This window comes from Bufo bufo, chromosome 4 (assembly GCF_905171765.1).
Source record: "Bufo bufo chromosome 4, aBufBuf1.1, whole genome shotgun sequence".
NCBI classification, from domain to species: domain Eukaryota; kingdom Metazoa; phylum Chordata; class Amphibia; order Anura; family Bufonidae; genus Bufo; species Bufo bufo.
Genome location: NC_053392.1, coordinates 545,705,693 through 545,725,419, shown reverse-complemented (window position 1 = coordinate 545,725,419; position 19,727 = coordinate 545,705,693). Strand labels below are relative to the sequence as shown.

The 19,727-nt window shown below is 40.9% G+C and overlaps 1 protein-coding gene across 1 annotated transcript in view; it reads right to left on the bottom strand.

The window, feature by feature from the left end:
- Nucleotides 1–15,190, bottom strand: part of PCSK2 (proprotein convertase subtilisin/kexin type 2) — a 293,015-nt gene extending 277,825 nt beyond the window's left edge. The window contains 1 exon segment of the mRNA XM_040430178.1: nucleotides 15,008–15,190. Coding sequence (XP_040286112.1) covers nucleotides 15,008–15,190 — 183 coding nt within the window.
- Nucleotides 15,191–19,727: the final 4,537 nt, after the last annotated feature.

Below are 19,727 nucleotides of genomic sequence, written 5' to 3'. Positions count from 1 at the left end.
TCTATTCCATACACCGGCCCCTGATAGGGGACGTAACAGGGATTAAACTGATAGGAATAGTACTACTTAACACACCACTCATATAGGGTGGCACAGTACATTGCACGGCGCATGCGCAGTGCCCCAAATTGGAAGTAATAGGACCGACCAACCATCTTTTTCCATTTGCCGGTTCCTAAAATCTATTTCATACACCGGCCCTTGATAGGGGACATAACAGGGATTACACTGATAGGAATAGTACAACTTAACACACCACTCATATAGGGTGGCACAGTACATTGCACGGTGCACGCGCAGTGCCCCAAATTGGAAGTAAGAGGACCGAACCAACCATCTTTTTTCATCTCGCGGTTCCTAAAATCTATTCCATACACCGGCCCCTGATAGGGGACGTAACAGAGATTAAACTGATAGGAATAGTACTACTTAACACACCACTCATATAGGGTGGCACAGTACATTGCACGGCGCACGCGCAGTGCCCCAGATTGGAAGTAAGAGGACCGACCAAACATTTTTTTCCATCTCCCGGTTCCTAAAATCTATTCCATACACCGGCCCCTGATAGGGGACGTAACAGAGATTAAACTGATAGGAATAGTACTACTTAACACACCACTCATATAGGGTGGCACAGTACACTGCACGGCGCACGCGCAGTGCCCCAAATTGGAAGTAAGAGGACCGACCAACCATCTTTTTCCATCTCCCGGTTCCTAAAATCTATTCCATACACCGGCCCCTGATAGGGGACGTAACAAGGATTAAACTGATAGGAATAGTACTACTTAACACACCACTCATATAGGGTGGCACAGTACATTGCACGGTGCACGCGCAGTGCCCCAAATTGGAAGTAAGAGGACCGACCAACCATCTTTTTTCATCTCGCGGTTCCTAAAATCTATTCCATACACCGGCCCCTGATAGGGGACGTAACAGAGATTAAACTGATAGGAATAGTACTACTTAACACACCACTCATATAGGGTGGCACAGTACATTGCACGGCGCACGCGCAGTGCCCCAAATTGGAAGTAAGAGGACCGACCAACCATCTTTTTCCATCTCCCGGTTCCTAAAATCTATTCCATACACCGGCCCCTGATAGGGGACGTAACAAGGATTAAACTGATAGGAATAGTACTACTTAACACACCACTCATATAGGGTGGCACAGTACATTGCACGGTGCACGCGCAGTGCCCCAAATTGGAAGTAAGAGGACCGACCAACCATCTTTTTTCATCTCGCGGTTCCTAAAATCTATTCCATACACCGGCCCCTGATAGGGGACGTAACAGAGATTAAACTGATAGGAATAGTACTACTTAACACACCACTCATATAGGGTGGCACAGTACATTGCACTGCGCACGCGCAGTGCCCCAAATTGGAAGTGAGAGGACCGACCAACCATCTTTTTCCATCTCCCGGTTCCTAAAATCTATTCCATACACCGGCCCCTGATAGGGGACGTAACAGAGATTAAACTGATAGGAATAGTACTACTTAACACACCACTCATATAGGGTGGCACAGTACATTGCACGGCGCACGCGCAGTGCCCCAGATTGGAAGTAAGAGGACCGACCAACCATTTTTTTCCATCTCCCGGTTCCTAAAATCTATTCCATACACCGGCCCCTGATAGGGGACGTAACAGAGATTAAACTGATAGGAATAGTACTACTTAACACACCACTCATATAGGGTGGCACAGTACATTGCACGGCGCACGCGCAGTGCCCCAAATTGGAAGTAAGAGGACCGACCAACCATCTTTTTCCATCTCCCGGTTCCTAAAATCTATTCCATACACTGGCCCCTGATAGGGGGCAAAACAGAGATTAAACTGGTAAGAATAGATTTTTTTTATTTAAAAAAATGAGGACAGCCTCTGGGTATTTTTTGGCCGCGTTACTGAACGCTCATGCACAATGGTAGTAGGCTCATTCGTCCTTTTGCGGAGGTGACAAACCTGGTCAGTCAAACCCAAGGCAACATCATCAACCTCATCCCATATGCGTTTTTTCTGGAGCGTGCCCTGCGAAGAGTGCTGGATCAGGCCGTAGAAGAGCATGAAGAGGAAGAGTTGTGGTCACCATCACCACCAGAAGCAGCCTTGTCGTCGTCGATTGCTGGACCTGCAGCAATGCAGAGAGAGGAGTCTGAAGAAGAGGAGTCAGAGGAGGAAGGTGGCTTTGAGGAGGTGGAAGACCAACCACAGCAGGTGTCCCAGGGGGCTTGTTGTCACCTTTTGGGGACCCTTGGTGTTGTACGTGGCTGGGTGGAGGAAGAGACCTTCAATGACGTCAGTGAGGACAAGGAATGGGACATGGCTAGCTTGGTATCCAACCTTGTGCAAATGGGGAGTTTGTGGTTGTACAAATGGACTGTTTGCGGTGGTTTGCTGTGTGTGAAACGGGGAGTTTGGTCTGTCACTGTGAAGCGGGTGTAACCCTTACACTACCTGATCGATACAACATGATACTTGATCGTATACACACACTGGATGTTTTAAAGCACGTTATTCCAAACAATTTAGGAATGTTAGGTGATTTATGCCCTTTATTGATTAAAACCCGACTCTGCATCAACTACGTAATTTTCCATGGGAGTTTTGCCATGGATCCCCCTCCGGCATGCCACAGTCCAGGTGTTAGTCCCCTTGAAACAACTTTTCCATCACTATTGTGGCCAGAAAGAGTCCCTGTGGGTTTTAAAATTAGCCTGCCTATTGAAGTCTAAGGCTGTTCGCCCGTTAGCGAACATTTGCGGAAATTTGCGTTCGTTGTTCACAAACGGAAAATTTTATGTTTGCGACATCTCGAATTAAGACCAGCATTTTAGACGCCGGTCTTAGTAAGGCCCTGCACTGGTGGTGGATCCTCTGAAGTTATGTAGCAGCACTGGCCTCTCCATAACTAAATCCAGCGCCACTTCTAAATGTAAGACAGCTTCCTAGCTGACTTACATTTAGACCATTTTCTACGCCTAAAACAAGCATAGACAATGGTAAATGAGACAAACCTGGCTCACACTCTTTTTTAGACCTGGCGAGACCGGGGAAAAGTTGCAGATTGCGGTGCAAAGGATGTTTGCACTGCACTCTGCACCAGAAATACGCCTAATATAGGCATATTTATGTTTGATTAATAACCCTCTAAATGTTTATTTTCTCCCTGAAAATGCATCCCACACAATCTAATTTGACTTTGACTATGACCATTGTCTACAGCTGTCACTGGTTGTTAGCTACTCTGAACTCTGCAACCTGGGTATTTTCATCCACAGAATACAAACCCTTGTCAAAGGTGAAGACCATGGGATCCCTCATACGTTGCACTTTAGTTTAGCTGATACTGAGGGTTCATTTTTTAAGGCTTTTTGTGTGTAAATATATTTTCTTTCTTCAAATATTTTTTTTATTGTGCATGAGCTATGCAAAGTGTGATGCTTATTAAAAATGTGCATTAAATGCATTTGTTGTAATTTTTGTACTTTTTAGTAACCTTAAGTGGAAAAATTACCTTTATTTAAAAATGTTTTCCTACAATGTACTGGCAATTTATATGCTAGGATATTATGGGAGAATTTATAATTTGATTTGCACCAGTTTTCTACCAAGTTTAGCAGGCAGTTTGTAGACAAAAGTGTTATGCTTAAAGATGCACAAATTACATAAATTTTAACTCAAGTAAAACTAACTTCAAAACTTCCCCCTATGATTTCCTCTAGTGATGTTCTTAAGCAGAGAAGATCCTCTCTTAGAAAAAAAATAAATAGTTTGGCTACATTCACTCGACAGTCTTATCGAAAAAAAACAATTTACCCCACCTCCTTTCAGTTGTATGGGGGCTGTTGGGCATTGAAAACAGAAATAGGACATGTCTTATTTAAAAAAATTTAACATATGAATAGAACCATGGACTGCAGTGGTTCTGGAAATTTGCTGCAGAATGACAATTTTTTGTATGAATGTAGCCTTAGTCTTAGTGCAGTAGGTTCTTAGTCTGAAACCCTGCAAAGACAGATTGTATGGCGAGGCTAAGAAATAAAGTGTACCGAGTCATCACCATGCATTCTCAGAGCACTGGCATGACCCCACAGCCAATGTATGTGTCAGAGGAGAATCTACACAGGAGGTAAGAAAACACAGCAGTAGCCTGTGCAGTTACTACACAGGACACAAAAAGGCAGAGTAAAGAGCAGCATTGGGTGCTGGCATTCGCCATACCTTGCTGGGTGCTGACGCCAGCCATGGTTATGTTGCTTTTGGCATTACAAAAGTCATGTTTAATGCCAACAAAAAGAGGGTGCCTTTTTAGACTTTTCTATTTCTAGTTACAGCGCTGGTGCATTATTTGGGAAAAATACAGAACTTACAACTGACTATGTTTAGATGCATAATCTACGGAGAAAATTTTTATTTTCTATCATCGATGGTAAGGAAGACGTGACGGGAAAGGACTGTATTTATCATACACAGTATGAACTGACAGTGAATGCAGTCGAGCTTCAAGGTGAATGGTCACTGCAGAGAAAATATTGCAAATATAATAAACGGAACATGAAATCATCTTGGTTGTATATTTACAAGGTAACATACAAAATTTACTATATACAGTTAATGTTCTGGAAAAACAGTATAGAAGTGGAGTTTTATTTTAACGTCTGGTTTTATTTGCTACATATAAATTCAGTTTTTGCTTTTACTACATACTGTGTGGAAGGAATTATAGAAAGTCTCTCATGTGTAGCAATACATACAATTTTCATAATCTTAGAAAACAACATTAATTTAACTGGAAAAACATTCTTACTGTTTATCCAAATGAACCAGCACACTAGTTACAGAGTCATATTTTATTTCTAATCTCTCTTATATCTCGTAAAAAAAAAGAATCTATTCAAATTGTAATTTGAGAACATTTTGAGGCTTGTAAACTCTGTTCTCATTAGCAGTATCCGGTTTCAATCAGGCTTTTGGTATCTTTGACTGCAAAAATGGAGCAGTGTGCAGTGCTATTCTTTGATGCTATTGGACTCTGTTATGAGCAGAAGACACAGAGGTGGTGGCATCTCAGGGGATCATAAATTATCACTCACATATGCTAACAGAATGCATCAAGGTGTCAGAAGGTGCCCTGTCCTGTCGTGACAGGACATGGCTGCCAGTGCCAACCCTATCATGAATGGGAACAACTGGAAAATTACCTATCCCCCTTGCGGCAGAGATGACTGTGAACTAGAGATGAGCACATCGATTCTAAATTAATAAAATTTAACCAGAATTTTCCAAAAATTCGGATCAAATCCAAATTGTTGTTGACTCGATTCAGACAAATTTCTCAAAATGGTAGTCATTTTTGAGATTAGAGGACAGGAAAGATGAAGAAAGACAATCAAATTTGATGCCAAAAAACAAAAATTGTTTGGACCTTCTGTTCTGGACCTTGTTTGGGCCTTTTAAAAAAATCCTACAGTGGAGTTTGTTTTTAAACAGCCTATTTGTTACCACCAGTAGCCATATACAGTACAGACCAAAAGTTTGGACACACCTTCTCATTCAAAGAGTTTTCTTTATTTTCATGACTATGAAAATTGTAGATTCACACTGAAGGCATCAAAACTATGAATTAACACATGTGAAATTACCGTATATACATAACAAACAAGTGTGAAACAACTGAAAATATGTCATATTCTAGGTTCTTCAAAGTAGCCACCTTTTGCTTTGATTACTGCTTTGTACACTCTTGGCATTCTCTTGATGAGCTTCAAGAGGTAGTCCCCTGAAATGGTTTTCACTTCACAGGTGTGTCCTGTCAGGTTTAATAAGTGGGATTTCTTGCCTTATAAATGGGGTTGGGACCATCAGTTGCGTTGAGGAGAAGTCAGGTGGATACACAGCTGATAGTCCTACTGAATAAACTGTTAGAATTTGTATTATGGCAAGAAAAAAGCAGCTAAGTAAAGAAAAACGAGTGGCCATCATTACTTTAAGAAATGAAGGTCAGTCAGTCAGCCGAAAAATTGGGAAAACTTTGAAAGTAAGGGCTATTTGACCATGAAGGAGAGTGATGGGGTGCTGCGCCAGATGACCTGGCCTCCACAGTCACCGGACCTGAACCCAATCGAGATGGTTTGGGGTGAGCTGGACCGCAGAGTGAAGGCAAAAGGGCCAACAAGTGCTAAGCATCTCTGGGAACTCCTTCAAGACTGTTGGAAGACCATTTCAGGGGACTACCTCTTGAAGCTCATCAAGAGAATGCCAAGAGTGTACAAAGCAGTAATTAAAGCAAAAGGTGGCTACTTTGAAGAACCTAGAATATGACATATTTTCAGTTGTTTCACACTTGTTTGTTATGTATATAATTCCACATGTATTAATTCATAGTTTTGATGCCTTCATAGTCATGAAAATAAAGAAAACTCTTTGAATGTGAAGGTGTGTCCAAACTTTTGGTCTGTACTGTACGTGTAGTCAGTTTATGATTACTATGCTGGCTTGGCATTAAAGAGCTTGATATGAGTATATACTAGTAATCCCTGGAGACCACAGAAGGTCATCCACAACCTTTCAGGGCAACTAGAGCATTTCGATTCAGGTCGAATTGATTCCAAATGGAATCACCCGACCGATTCGGCTGTATCACATTCAATGGAATTTGAACAAGTCCACTCACTAGTACCATTTGCCTTTATGGACTGCCAGTAGGTGGGATAAATCCTGTTTGCTACCAACATCAAAATTTGACTAATTCTTCCTGATGTCTGGTTAGGTTGTACAAGAAGTGAAAGCAACAAGGACACTGAGGCTGGGTCAGTAACTTGAATCAAACAAAAGATATATGGTTTTCTACTGTATCATGTTGCCCTGAATGAAGGTAATTTTTGTTTATCTTCACTGGCTCAGTTCATTAGCTAAGCCAGTGCCCTTTTTTTCCCATATTAGCTGTGACAGAGAAGGGGGGCTGGATTAGCTAAAGCACTGGGCCAGACAGCCTATAACTTCATCAGGTCACCAACACAGGGAGAGAGAGGAAGCTCCCTGCCCCAGCTTGTGTCAGAACTTCACAACTTATGGCAGAAGATCAGGCGATCTTTGCCGTTTATTTAAATTAAAGTATTTTAGTGAGTTTATTTATTTCACATTGGCAAAACAATGAGAGGCTTTTTATGACATTTGACAAGCCCTTTAATGGACCCTATAACAAGTACCTATGACAAGCTACAGTATAACATCAGTATTCACTGGGATCCATAAGGACTCATGCACACGACCATATGAATTTTGCGGTCTACAAATCGCATCCGGACATATGGATGCATAGAGCACACAGATCATCCGTATGTCTATTCTGCAAATGATAGAACACATCTTATTCTCAGCTGCAAAATGCAAATTATGGGCTCATTGAAGTCAATAGGTCACAAAAGAAAAACGGATGCAACACAGACGTCATCTGTATTTCGTGGATTCACATTTTTGCAGACTGTAAAATACATACATTCGTGTGCATTAGGCCTTGGAAAGTGGGTTTACCATACCTATTACTGCAGCATGAAGAAAATATACTAGTGTGATCAGAGTATTATAAGTATTATATAATATACAATTTTTTAGCTTATTTACTAACTATATATCATACTTTTTAATTTGAGATATTTCTATGGACGTACAGATTAACCTACAATACATTACAGAAAAATTCTTCAACTTAACAAAATCAAAATAAGATTGTCTTCACTAATACAGCCTTTATTATTTTTTTGTAGTGCTTGACAGCTTTTTCTTCCAGACACAGAAGTGATGAATAGACTCCTGACTTTGGCTAAAAAAAACTGCACCAAAAACAGCAGGTGTGAAGGCAGCGTGATACAAAAAAAGTGCCATGTATGACAGACGCAAATTCAGTTGTCTTTTATATATATCTGAAACCTATAAAACACTATAATAAATGATAAACTATAATATCAAATTATAACAGGTAGCACAGTGGCTCAGTGGTTAGCACTGGTGCCTTGCAGCACTTGGGTTCTTGGTTTGAATCTGACCACGTATGTTCCCCCACGTGTTTTTGTTGGTTTCCTCCCACCCTCCAAAGACATACTGATAGGGAACTTAGATTATGAGCCCCATTGGGGGCAGAGTGAAGCTAATGTCTGTAAAGCGCTGCGGAATATGTCAGCAATATATAAATGAGTATAATAAACAAATAAAAATGTATATTATAAAATTAACTTTGAACATTTAAAAGACTGTTCAGGAGAGATAGAGGTGCTCCAAACAGCATCTATAATGGTAGACTTAAATATGGAAAGTTAACCTCGCACATATCTACTCAGGCCATTATATCGTTTTACAGTACCTACAGCCACCATTTTTATGCTGTAGGCAATCAGGAAACCTTGATTTTCCTTTTATCTGCGTCTTACTGTACCTCCTCTTTACTCCACTGTCCTACATGGTCTCTTGCTGGACTGATGCGGAATATCCTGGATTTATCTATGTAATATATGCTTACCTTCCATTAGATGTCTGATACTTTTATTTCTGCATACCCCTTTAGGTATACAGATGTACCCAAACTAAAAATGACTTTGATAACCCATGTCACAGTGTAATCTCAGTTATCTCGTGACAAAAGCCATTGAAATCCATTGAAAAAGTCAGTTAACATTTTCTTGCCATTCTTTACTTTAACGTGCTAACCATCATGTTTAGCTCGGCTGCATCTATACAGTACCTGCATCATCTAATACCTTTGGCACAGCAAAGTACAGTATGTAGTGTATACCCCGCATTAGATCCATTATGCATATTATATACCTTGCATTGTCTCTATGTATATACACTGCTCAAAAAAATAAAGGGAACACAAAAATAACACATCCTAGATCTGAATTAATTACCGTATTTATCGGCGTATAACACGCACTGGCGTATAACACGCACCTTCATTTTAAGGGAAATTTCAGGAAAAAAAATTAAATTTCAAATTGTACTGCTATGGGGTGGGGGGATCTGTGGATGGAACTGTTATGGGGGGGATCTGTGGATGACACTGCTATGTCATCCACAGACCCCCCTCATAACAGTGTCCATTTCAAATTGTACTGCTATGGGGTGGGGGGATCTGTGGATGGAACTGTTATGGGGGGGATCTGTGGATGACACTGCTATGTCATCCACAGATCCCCCTCATAACAGTGTCCATTTCAAATTGTACTGCTATGGGGTGGGGGGATCTGTGGATGGAACTGTTATGGGGGGGATCTGTGGATGACACTGCTATATGTCATCCACAGATCCCCCTCATAACAGTGTCCCCCAATACACCGGGCCCCGCCGCTCACCGAAGTATTTATAAACGTGAATCCTTATCCTGTTATTAAGCTGCCCTCTCCCATGTTCCCATGTCCCCCCTGTATCCCCACAGCACTTACTTAAGCAGCTAAGCTTCCATAGCAGGCAGAGCGGACGGCACCAGTAACGTCACTCACTGACGTCGCGCGTCTGCTCCGCCTGCTTCATTCATAAAGGGGGCGGAGCAGGCGCTCAACGTCAGTGAGTGACGTTACTGCTGCCACCCACTCTGCCTGCTATGGAAGCTTAAGTAAGTGCTATGGGGATACAGGGGAACATGGGAGAGGGCAGCTTAATAACAGGATAAGGATTCACGTTTATAAATACTTTAGTGAGCGGCGGGGCCCGGTGTAAGAGTACAGTGACTGCACCGGGCCCCGCCCCTAGTTACGGACTCCAGCCCCTCCTCTCTCCCGGCTCATACAGCACAGTCTGTGATGCTGCATCTTTGCCGGGCCGCAATGAATATCGGCGTATAACACGCATACATCATTTGCCCCCTATTTTCAGGGGGAAAAAGTGCGTGTTATACGCCGATAAATACGGTAAATATTCTTCTGAAATACTTTGTTCTTTACATAGTTGAATGTGCTGACAACAAAATCACACAAAAATAAAAAAATGGAAATCAAATTTTTCAACCCATGGAGGTCTGGATTTGGAGTCACACTCAAAATTAAAGTGGAAAAACACACTACAGGCTGATCCAACTTTGATGTAATGTCCTTAAAACAAGTCAAAATGAGGCTCAGTAGTGTGTGTGGCCTCCACTTGCCTGTATGACCTCCCTACAATGCCTGTGCATGCTCCTGATGAGGTGGTGGACGGTCTCCTGAGGGATCTCCTCCCAGACCTGGACTAAAGCATCTGCCATCTCCTGGACAACGTGGTGCAACGTGACGTTGGTGGATAGAGCGAGACATGATGTCCCAGATGTGCTCAATTGGATTCAGGTCTGGGGAACGGACGGGCCAGTCCATAGCATCAATGCCTTCGTCTTGAAGGAACTGCTGACACACTCCAGCCACATGAGGTCTAGCATTGTCTTGCATTAGAAGGAACCCAGGGCCAACTGCAGGATCTCATCTCGGTACCTAATGGCAGTCAGGCTACCTCTGGCGAGCACATGGAGGGCTGTGCAGCCCTCCAAAGAAATGCCACCCCACACCATTACTGACCCAATGCCAAACGGTCATGCTGGAGGATGTTGCAGGCAGCAGAACGTTCTCCACGGCGTCTCAAGACTCTGTCACGTCTGTCAAATGTGCTCAGTGTGAACCTACTTTCATCTGTGAAGAGCACAGGGCGCCAGTGGCGAATTTGCCAATCTTGGTGTTCTCTGGCAAATGCCAAACGTCCTGCACGGTGTTGGGCTGTAAGCACGTCGGGCCCTCATATCACCCTCATGGAGTCTGTTTCTGACCGTTTGAGCAGACACATGCACATTTGTGGCCTGCTGGAGGTCATTTTGCAGGGCTCTGGCAGTGCTCCTCCTGTTCATCCTTGCACAAAGGTGGAGGTAGCGGTCCTGCTGCTGGGTTGTTGCCCTCCTACGGCCTCCTCCACGTCTCCTGATGTACTGGCCTGTCTCCTGGTAGCGCCTCCATGTTCTGGACACTACGCTGACAGACACAGCAAACCTTCTTGCCACAGCTCGCATTGATGTGCCATCCTGGATAAGCTGCACTACCTGAGCCACTTGTGTGGGTTGTAGACTCCGTCTCATGCTACCACTAGAGTGAAAGCACCGCCAGCATTCAAAAGTGACCAAAACATCAGCCAGGAAGCATAGGAACTGAGAAGTGGTCTGTGGTTACCACCTGCAGAACCACTCCTTTATTGGGGGTGTCTTGCTAATTGCCTATAATTTCCACCTGTTGTCTATCCCATTTGCACAACAGCATGTGAAATTGATTGTCACTCAGTGTTGCTTCCTAAGTGGACAGTTTGATTTCACAGAAGTGTGATTGACTTGGAGTTACATTGTGTTGTTTAAGTGTTCCCTTTATTTTTTTGAGCAGTGTATATCCTTGACCTGCAACATTTTAGGAAAGCCAGATTCCCTATAATGCTGCCGTGAGCCTGCCATTGGAAAGAGAATTATGATTCTTTGTGTGTTACCATCATGTTCCTCTGTACATAGTTCTATATCTAAATCACAGCTGTTTGATAACTGTGTAGTGACCTATATTCTATGTTCTAGATACAAATTTGATGGGTTTCCTAAGAATTTATGCTTTATGTTCTATCTATTCTTTTGTACAGGCGATCTGAGGAAGCTCGTCTGACCGAAATCGTTCATAATTTCAATTTAAAAAAATTGTAACGTGCAGAAGTTAGAATTTCTACAAGAGGTGTTGGTTGGGAACCTAAAAACCAGCACTTCTCACCTTGCTGGAGTGGCATGGTGGTTGGCACTGGTGCGTTGCAGCGCTGGGGTCCTAGGTTCTAATCCCACCAAGGAGTTTGTATGTTCTCCTCGTGTTTGTGTAGGTTTCTTACCACTCTAAAGACATGCTGGATTAGATTGTTAGACCCATTGGGGACAGCTTGATGCCAATGTCTGTAAAGTTCTGTGGAATATTGCAGCGCTGTATAAGTGCATCAAATAAATAAATGCATGAAGGTTGCAGGAGCCAAAGGCTCAAAATCTGTGATAAAAGCTTATTACAAAAGTTGTTTTTAGCCAAATACAAGCAATGGGGTGAAAAGAAAATGACTTAAACATGTCAATAGTCTTGAAGTTGCAGATGGCTGAAGTTGGAACCATGATGTCTCTCAACCCATGTACAATAGCAGTAGCAATCTATTGCAAGGGCTCAGAAGCAACATAGAAAGTGGTTACTGGGTAAATGCTACCATCTTGCAAAGTTGGTAATATTGACTATAGAAATAAAAAAAAATCACACAATGTCATTTAATATTATGTCAAGGACCTCCGTTAAAGAGTTAAAAGCAATCTATCTGAAGCGTTCTTTTAGAAAACAATGACGGCGAAGAACACACAAAAACACAATGTACTCCACAGAATATGATGTGCCTAGTGCAAAATAAATAAAGCTAAATAAATAGCATGTGTATTGAAGGTAGCCTGCGTGTGATGTGAGACAAATGGATCCATTAGGACCCGCTCCATTGTCTTCCTGTCCATGTGGTTTATTTTACTGAATCAATTCAGTGCATAAATATTAACATGGAGCGAAAACTGAGGACTGATTTAATCGTGTCAAAGAGACCGAAATGGAAACCCACATGCCTGAGATATCTAATAAAATGGGCATCTGCAGGAGAGACTAGATTGATGTAATCCATTTTTTTTGCTATTTACCATCAGAATATCACCAATATAACAAAAATGAAATTATATGTAATGGAGTCACACGGGAATAGTTAAAATAAAATCTAGTTAAAAAATTTTTGCTCACAATTCGCACACCTGACTTAGACTATATATATATATATATATATATATATATATATATATACACAAACACACAGTTTGCCATTTAATCCAGTTCAATGACATTCCTGACAGCTTTATCATCAATCAATTCAATGGACTAGCTTTTAAAAGATTTTCTGCTACTTATTGGCGCTGAATATTATGACCTACCTTGCTATTAGCCCCAGGAGACTGAAGTAATGATAAAGACATTGCAGTGACTTTACTAGTTCATCAATACTGTTATTATAATTATTATTAGTGTTATTACTTTCATTATTTTTAAATAAAAACTTATTTTAATTAAAAAAAAGTTTTTCGAATGATATTCATGTGGAATTTTGCATTTATTCCATTTTTTTATTCACTTTAAATGGGTTATTGGAATGAGGAGACCTTGTATTTTATTACAGTAGATCTCTCTTGTGTCATCACCAAAGGCTTTAAATTCAAAATATCCACAACCTATAAAATGCACAGTGCTAAGCTAATGACAGACATAAAAGATCCCCTTTTTTTTTAATCCACCGTCTGTCTACAGTAGAGACAATCCAGTTTGGCAAGAAGCCCCGTGTATGGTGTTCCACTAAAGCTGCCTGAATGTCTTCATCTGCCAATGATCAGTTCTGGCAAACTCTAACCATCAGTTTTCTCATAAAGAGCAAAGGATTATCCAAAATACATACACGTCTGTCCAACAAAAACATGTTGGAGCTATTAATTGAATGTGGCTTATTGAAGGTCAAAGCACCTAATAGACTGCATTGTCAATACATTGTGGAAAAAAGAGATGAATAGCATGGAAGATGCTAAGCCTTTAAGTACTAAACTCTTGAGGGTAGCTCTGGCAAACTGCAACTCTTGTAATTTGCAGAATTGGGGGAGTTGTAGTTCAGCAACATGATATATTATTTACTTTATTCACTCTAGCTGCACCTTACGGACATTATCATCACTTGCTGTTCCCCTTGGAGCTCGCAATCTAAATTCCCTATCAGTATGTGCTTTGAGTGCAAGAAGAAACCAGAGTACCTGGAGGAAACCCACGCAAACACAGGAGGAACATACAAACTTCATGCAGATGTTGTCTTTGGTCAGATCTGAACCTAGGACCCCCGCACTGCCAGGCACCAGTGCTAACCACTGAGCCACCCGGCTGCCATTAACCATACAAGTACACCGCATGCAGTTCATTACACAGAAAGTAGCCACTGTGCCCTCAATCACAGTACAGGAGGAGATTGTCTTGAGTAAATTAAGGTTATAGCCGGGCACAATTTACTACCTTTTCCTAAGAATTACTGTACATTGTGCGGATTCCAGCACTCAGCACTAGTCTGAATGTTTCTAAGTAAGTAGATACTGCCTCAAGTGTAAGAGTATATATATATACTTATACACTTGGGGCAGTATCTACTTACTTAGAAACATCGTAGCAATGGAATAGATTATGTCATTGGCTACCATTTATATATATATATATATATATAGTGTAAATGGTAGCCAATGACATAATCAATTCCATTGCTACAATGTAATATATTTTTGATATATATATATATATATATTGTGAATGGTAGCTAATAACATAATTGATTCCATTGCTGTATATATATATATATATATATATATATACACACACACATACAACTAAAGTGTAAATGGTAGCAGATGACATAATCTATTCCATTGCTGCAATGTAATATATTTTTGTAAATAAATTATATATACATTTCTTTGGAATATATTACCCCAGGCTCTGCTATTTCACACTCCCTACTCTCACTGCCAACACCTATCTCAGTGTCTGTACAGCATCATGGATTATTAGGTAGCTACTGTAAATCATTTACAGTGGGGTTTCCTATGTGGTGTCTGGATTATTTGCAAACATACACATTTCAGTCTTCTGTAGAAAGGTAACACCAAGCTGATCTAAACTTTGCATGGTGTGAACTGTGCTTTGGATGACCTCAATATGATTCCCATCCCATATGCACAGTAATACGAAGATCCCAACGTCTTTCAATGACAGTGAAGTTGCCCAGATCCCATTTTCTTCAGCAAAACTGTCAAATAATTCCATGCACTGTATTTCTACCCTTAAGCCAAGCACAGCTCATCTCAGTAATTGTACAGTGCATGCAGAACATGATGTAAAGGAAACAGGGAGAAGACATTGTTACCTTTCTGACCCCACCAAAGCCATATTCCTTGGCAAGTTGTTTAGCTTCTTGTTCTCCTCCTTCATGAAAGTCCACCAAAAAATGTCCAGTGAGAACAGGTCTGTTATCAGAAGAGGCAGAGATACTGACACACAGCAAAGCCATGCCAGTGATCAGACACTCTATCACAAAGCCTTCCCTCATCTTCCTGACTTACTGTAGAAATGATATGGAAAGCTTGCAAGTCTGCAAAGAGGGGAAGAAATGCTGAAGCTGTGAAATTAAAGGGACAGCCTGGATGCCTTATCCTACTGCATCTCTCCTCGCAGCATGCTCACTCTGCTCCTGGGGATGCTCAGCTCTGTGTGTGTGTATGTGAGTCTACTTCTGATGTCAAATCTGCATCTCAGCTCCTCCTCATCTATAATTCATTAGAGGCTCAAAGCCAGTACCAAAGTAGGTCACGTGTAGAGGACTCCCAACCAATGGCTTGCTGCTGGATGAGAGAAAGAGCCAAGATAAGCATTTCACTCCCCCTTTGTCAAGGGCTGCTTATTAGTGCCTAGCCACTGGCTTCCTGATTCAGCACCCTGGAGAATTCCTCCATGTCTTCAGCTGCTCCACAACTGTCAAAAAAAGGAGATGCTCAGTCAGGGAAAACCCACAAGGGATGAGAACTGTTATTAACTCGTGTCATTCTCTACACCTACATATGGGGGAATCCTAAATTGTTATAGAGGGAGCAATGAACACCGCCCTACAGAGAAGCCGGGGCCATCTCTAATGTAGAGTCTACACATCATCAATGAGAATTATATAAGCTCAGATATGAATGGCAATGTAAATCTGGGACATATGTTCTTCTATAGAATGTTCTTACAGAGCTTAGATGGACAGATAGATAGATATAAAGCTATATACATAGAGATGAGACTAGATAGATCGGTAGATAGATAATGGATAGGTAGATTAGACAGAAACAGCTATGGGATAGTTAGACAGTTAAATAGATATTTAGATCGATAGATGGTAGATGGTGGATACACCAGATTCACGTGTGATAGATAGATAGATAGATAGATAGATATAAGCTATATGTATATAGATAGATAGATAGATAGATAGATAGATAGATAGATATAAGCTATACGTATATAGATAGAAGCTATATGTATATAGGTAGATAGATAGATAGATAGATAGATAGATAGATAGATAGAAGCTATATGTATATAGATAAGAGATAGATATGAGATAGATAGATAGATAGATAGATAGATAGATAAAAGCTATATGTATATAGATAGATAGATAGATAGATAGATAGATAGATAGATAGATAGATAGATAGATAGATGTTATATGTATATAGATAGATAGATAGATAGATAGATAGATAGATAGATAGATAGATAGATAGATAGATAGATAGATAGATAGATATGAGATAGATAGATAGATAGATAGATAGATGTTATATGTATATAGATAGATAGATAGATAGATAGATAGATAGATAGATAGATAGATAGATAGATAGAAGCTATATGTATATAGATAGATAGATAGATGTTATATGTATATAGATAGATAGATAGATAGATAGATAGATAGATAGATAGATAGAAGTTATATGTATATAGATAGAAATGAGATAATAGATAGATATGGGCTAGATGCATAGAACTGGTTAGAATATAGAGAGACATGATACACCACATACTATACAGTATATATATATACACACACAGATTCATTGATTTACTGCACACCTCTGACTTAAATCCAATCACAGTACAGTAGTGACAAGACTGTGTCATTCCAGAAACTCCCGTGGGAAATAAGATGGACCTGGTGATCAGCTAGATGAAAAAAAAAAAATCTATTAAACGTTAGCTGAAGACTCCATTGTGATGGTTTTGTGCAGTTGCTGGGGCTGGTTCTGCTATTAACCTTGCAGTGATAATATCAGTTTTGATGCTGCAGATCTCAGCACCCCCATCATTTCTCTCTGTGTACTACAGCTAATGGCTATATAAAGGTGACGCACGGAATCATGAAAGGAGAAAAGAGAAGCTGGCAAGGAAGCGCGTTCCTGGGTTCATCCTTTTGTATTCCAGCAAGGAGGGTGTTAATAAGAGGACGGCATAAGAAGATGCATTCCACAAAACATCCTTGCTGTATGAGATTCCCTGTTAACTCTTTACCATCAGAACATGACAGCGCCATAGAAGTGAAGGCGGTTCTGCACATTATGTATTCCTCACTTGTCTGGGGGAAATAATTCATGGCTGACTTCCACTAAATAAAATATCACGTGAGGCCTCCTGCTGCAATGTGCAGTCATTTCCCACATTTCTTCTAATATTAATAGTGCTCAGATCAGAAGGTTTTGCACAACAGGAGAATTATTATGGAGGCGGCGGTTACTTCGACCCTTATCGCATTTTGAATAAGAACAACTGGACTATTTTTCCTGGTTTCTAAATATAACATTTCATAAATGTGGATGCCACGTCGTATGAGCCATATTCTGAGGACAAATAAATACCCTGGTGGAAAATCTCAAAAAGTGGGCCTTAAAGGGGTTATCCGAGATAGTTTTACTGATGACCTATGTCATCACTGTTTGATCAGTAGGGGCCTTCTCACAAATTTCCCTAGGCCGTGTGACATCACATTCATTGGTCACGTGGCATAGAAGCAGTTCAGGCCTATTGAAGTGAATGAGGCTGAGCTGCGATACCAAGCACAGCCACTATACAATGTACGGAGCTGTGCTAAGTGTGCAAGGAGAAGGCAGCGGCGCTACTGGGAGTACCCATGCCTCCTTAAACAGCTGATTGGCGGGGTCCCGGGTGTCGACCCACACCAATCATATACTGATGACAAAAGATAGGTCATCAGTAAAAATTTATTGGAAAACCCCTTTAAAGGGATTGTCCAGGATTTTACTAGTGATCAGGATCGGCCATCAATATCTGATTGGAGTAGTGGGGGGGGACACATGAGATTACGCTGTCGATCATCAGAATTACACAGCTCCATACATTGTGTTGTGGATGGAACTAGTTGCTGCAGCACAGTTCCCATTCACTATCTATCTATCTATCTATCTATCTATCTATCTATCTATCTATCTATCTATCTATCTATCACAGAAAAGAACGAAGGCAGCACTCTAAAATTGGTGAAAAAAAGTGGGTAATTTATTAACCCATGTGACAGCAACGTTTCAGCTCTCTCTATGGAGCCCTTGTCAGGCCATGTTACAAGGTGCAAAATCAAGAGCTTATATAGCATACATAATTAAATATAGTGATTACATGATTAAGTCTCAATATAATTAAAAACAGTGTTAAATACATAATTCCAAAGTGATTTCATAAGCGTGTACATGATTCTTTATCAAAAATTCCAAAAAAATAATATATAAAGTGCAATGTGCTAATATTCCATGTATAAATACATATAATGCGATCCATATCCTGAAATATCCTTAATTAACAAACATCTAACCACAAGTGTACATGATTATGTGATTAAAATCAAATAACTCATTAAAAGAATCTCACATGTAGCTCGAGACGGCAGGACCTGATCGGCGTTGTGTAAAACATACTGCGCAGGCGTCGGATGTTTGTCTTCCCGCGAGACTAACATTTCACATAAAGGACATCTGATACAACAAGATAGATGGTGACCCAGCAGTGAAGAGATACTGCGCATTTTCCAGCCCATAAGGAGGTGGATGCGCTTCTCAAAATCACATAATCGCGGCACATGACCGCCACTCAATCCGTAACAATTCACTCCATACTGTCAACCCCATAGAGGAATGCTCGCTGAAATTATGAACCGGGCTAATAACGAATCGCCATCATCACCCTCATTTATGACGAGTAAATCACCTGAATTTGATGATGATATACTGTATAAGGGCTGTGAATGATCTGCCTGTGTAAAAGTGCCGCCGATTACATGATGAATGAGCAAACGTTCATTCATTAGCCAATCACATTTTTTATGCAGGCTAAAAAAATCATTCTTTGCCGGGGGAATATCATGCCTTCTAATCGCGGTCTGCTGCCAGCAGATAATGATTCTGTATCTGGATGAGCATTGGCATTAGCCATCTCTCTTCCTCATACTGTGGAGGAGATTGCTGCATGTAAATACAGCGGTTTCCTTCACTGACGAGCAGGCAATTGTCGGGAAGGGACTCTTTCTTCCCGACAATCATAAAGCTCATCCCCATGTCTAATACAGGCCTAATACTGTCTAAATTTATGTTTTGTGACTTTTTAAACATAATTGTGACAGAATATTGTCATAAGTGGAGTTTGTACTCTGTCCTTGACACTTTCTGAAAAGGATGTACAATGCGCCGCCCCCCAGGGACCTATCGCTACCCAGGTTTAGTGGAATGCTGAGTGGTGTGGTGCAGCCTATATGTGTCGCGGTGCTTCCACATAGATACAGCAGGCTTTAGCATAAACTGGCTGGCAAACTCTGCTTTCTCTCTTTCTCTGCTGGGCTAAACTCTGTTTGGATCTGGTTACTGGAATTTGGTTGGTTCTGGTATCCTTGGATTGGGGTGCCTTCGACTGTTATCGCCCTCCTGACACTCAGTAAATAAATTAGCATGTAGTCAGGGGGCTCTATAAGCTTCTTCACTTTGGAGAGACTCCTGCCACAGCCAGAGAATATTTTGCCCTTGCTGCTACTTCTTTCAGGTCTT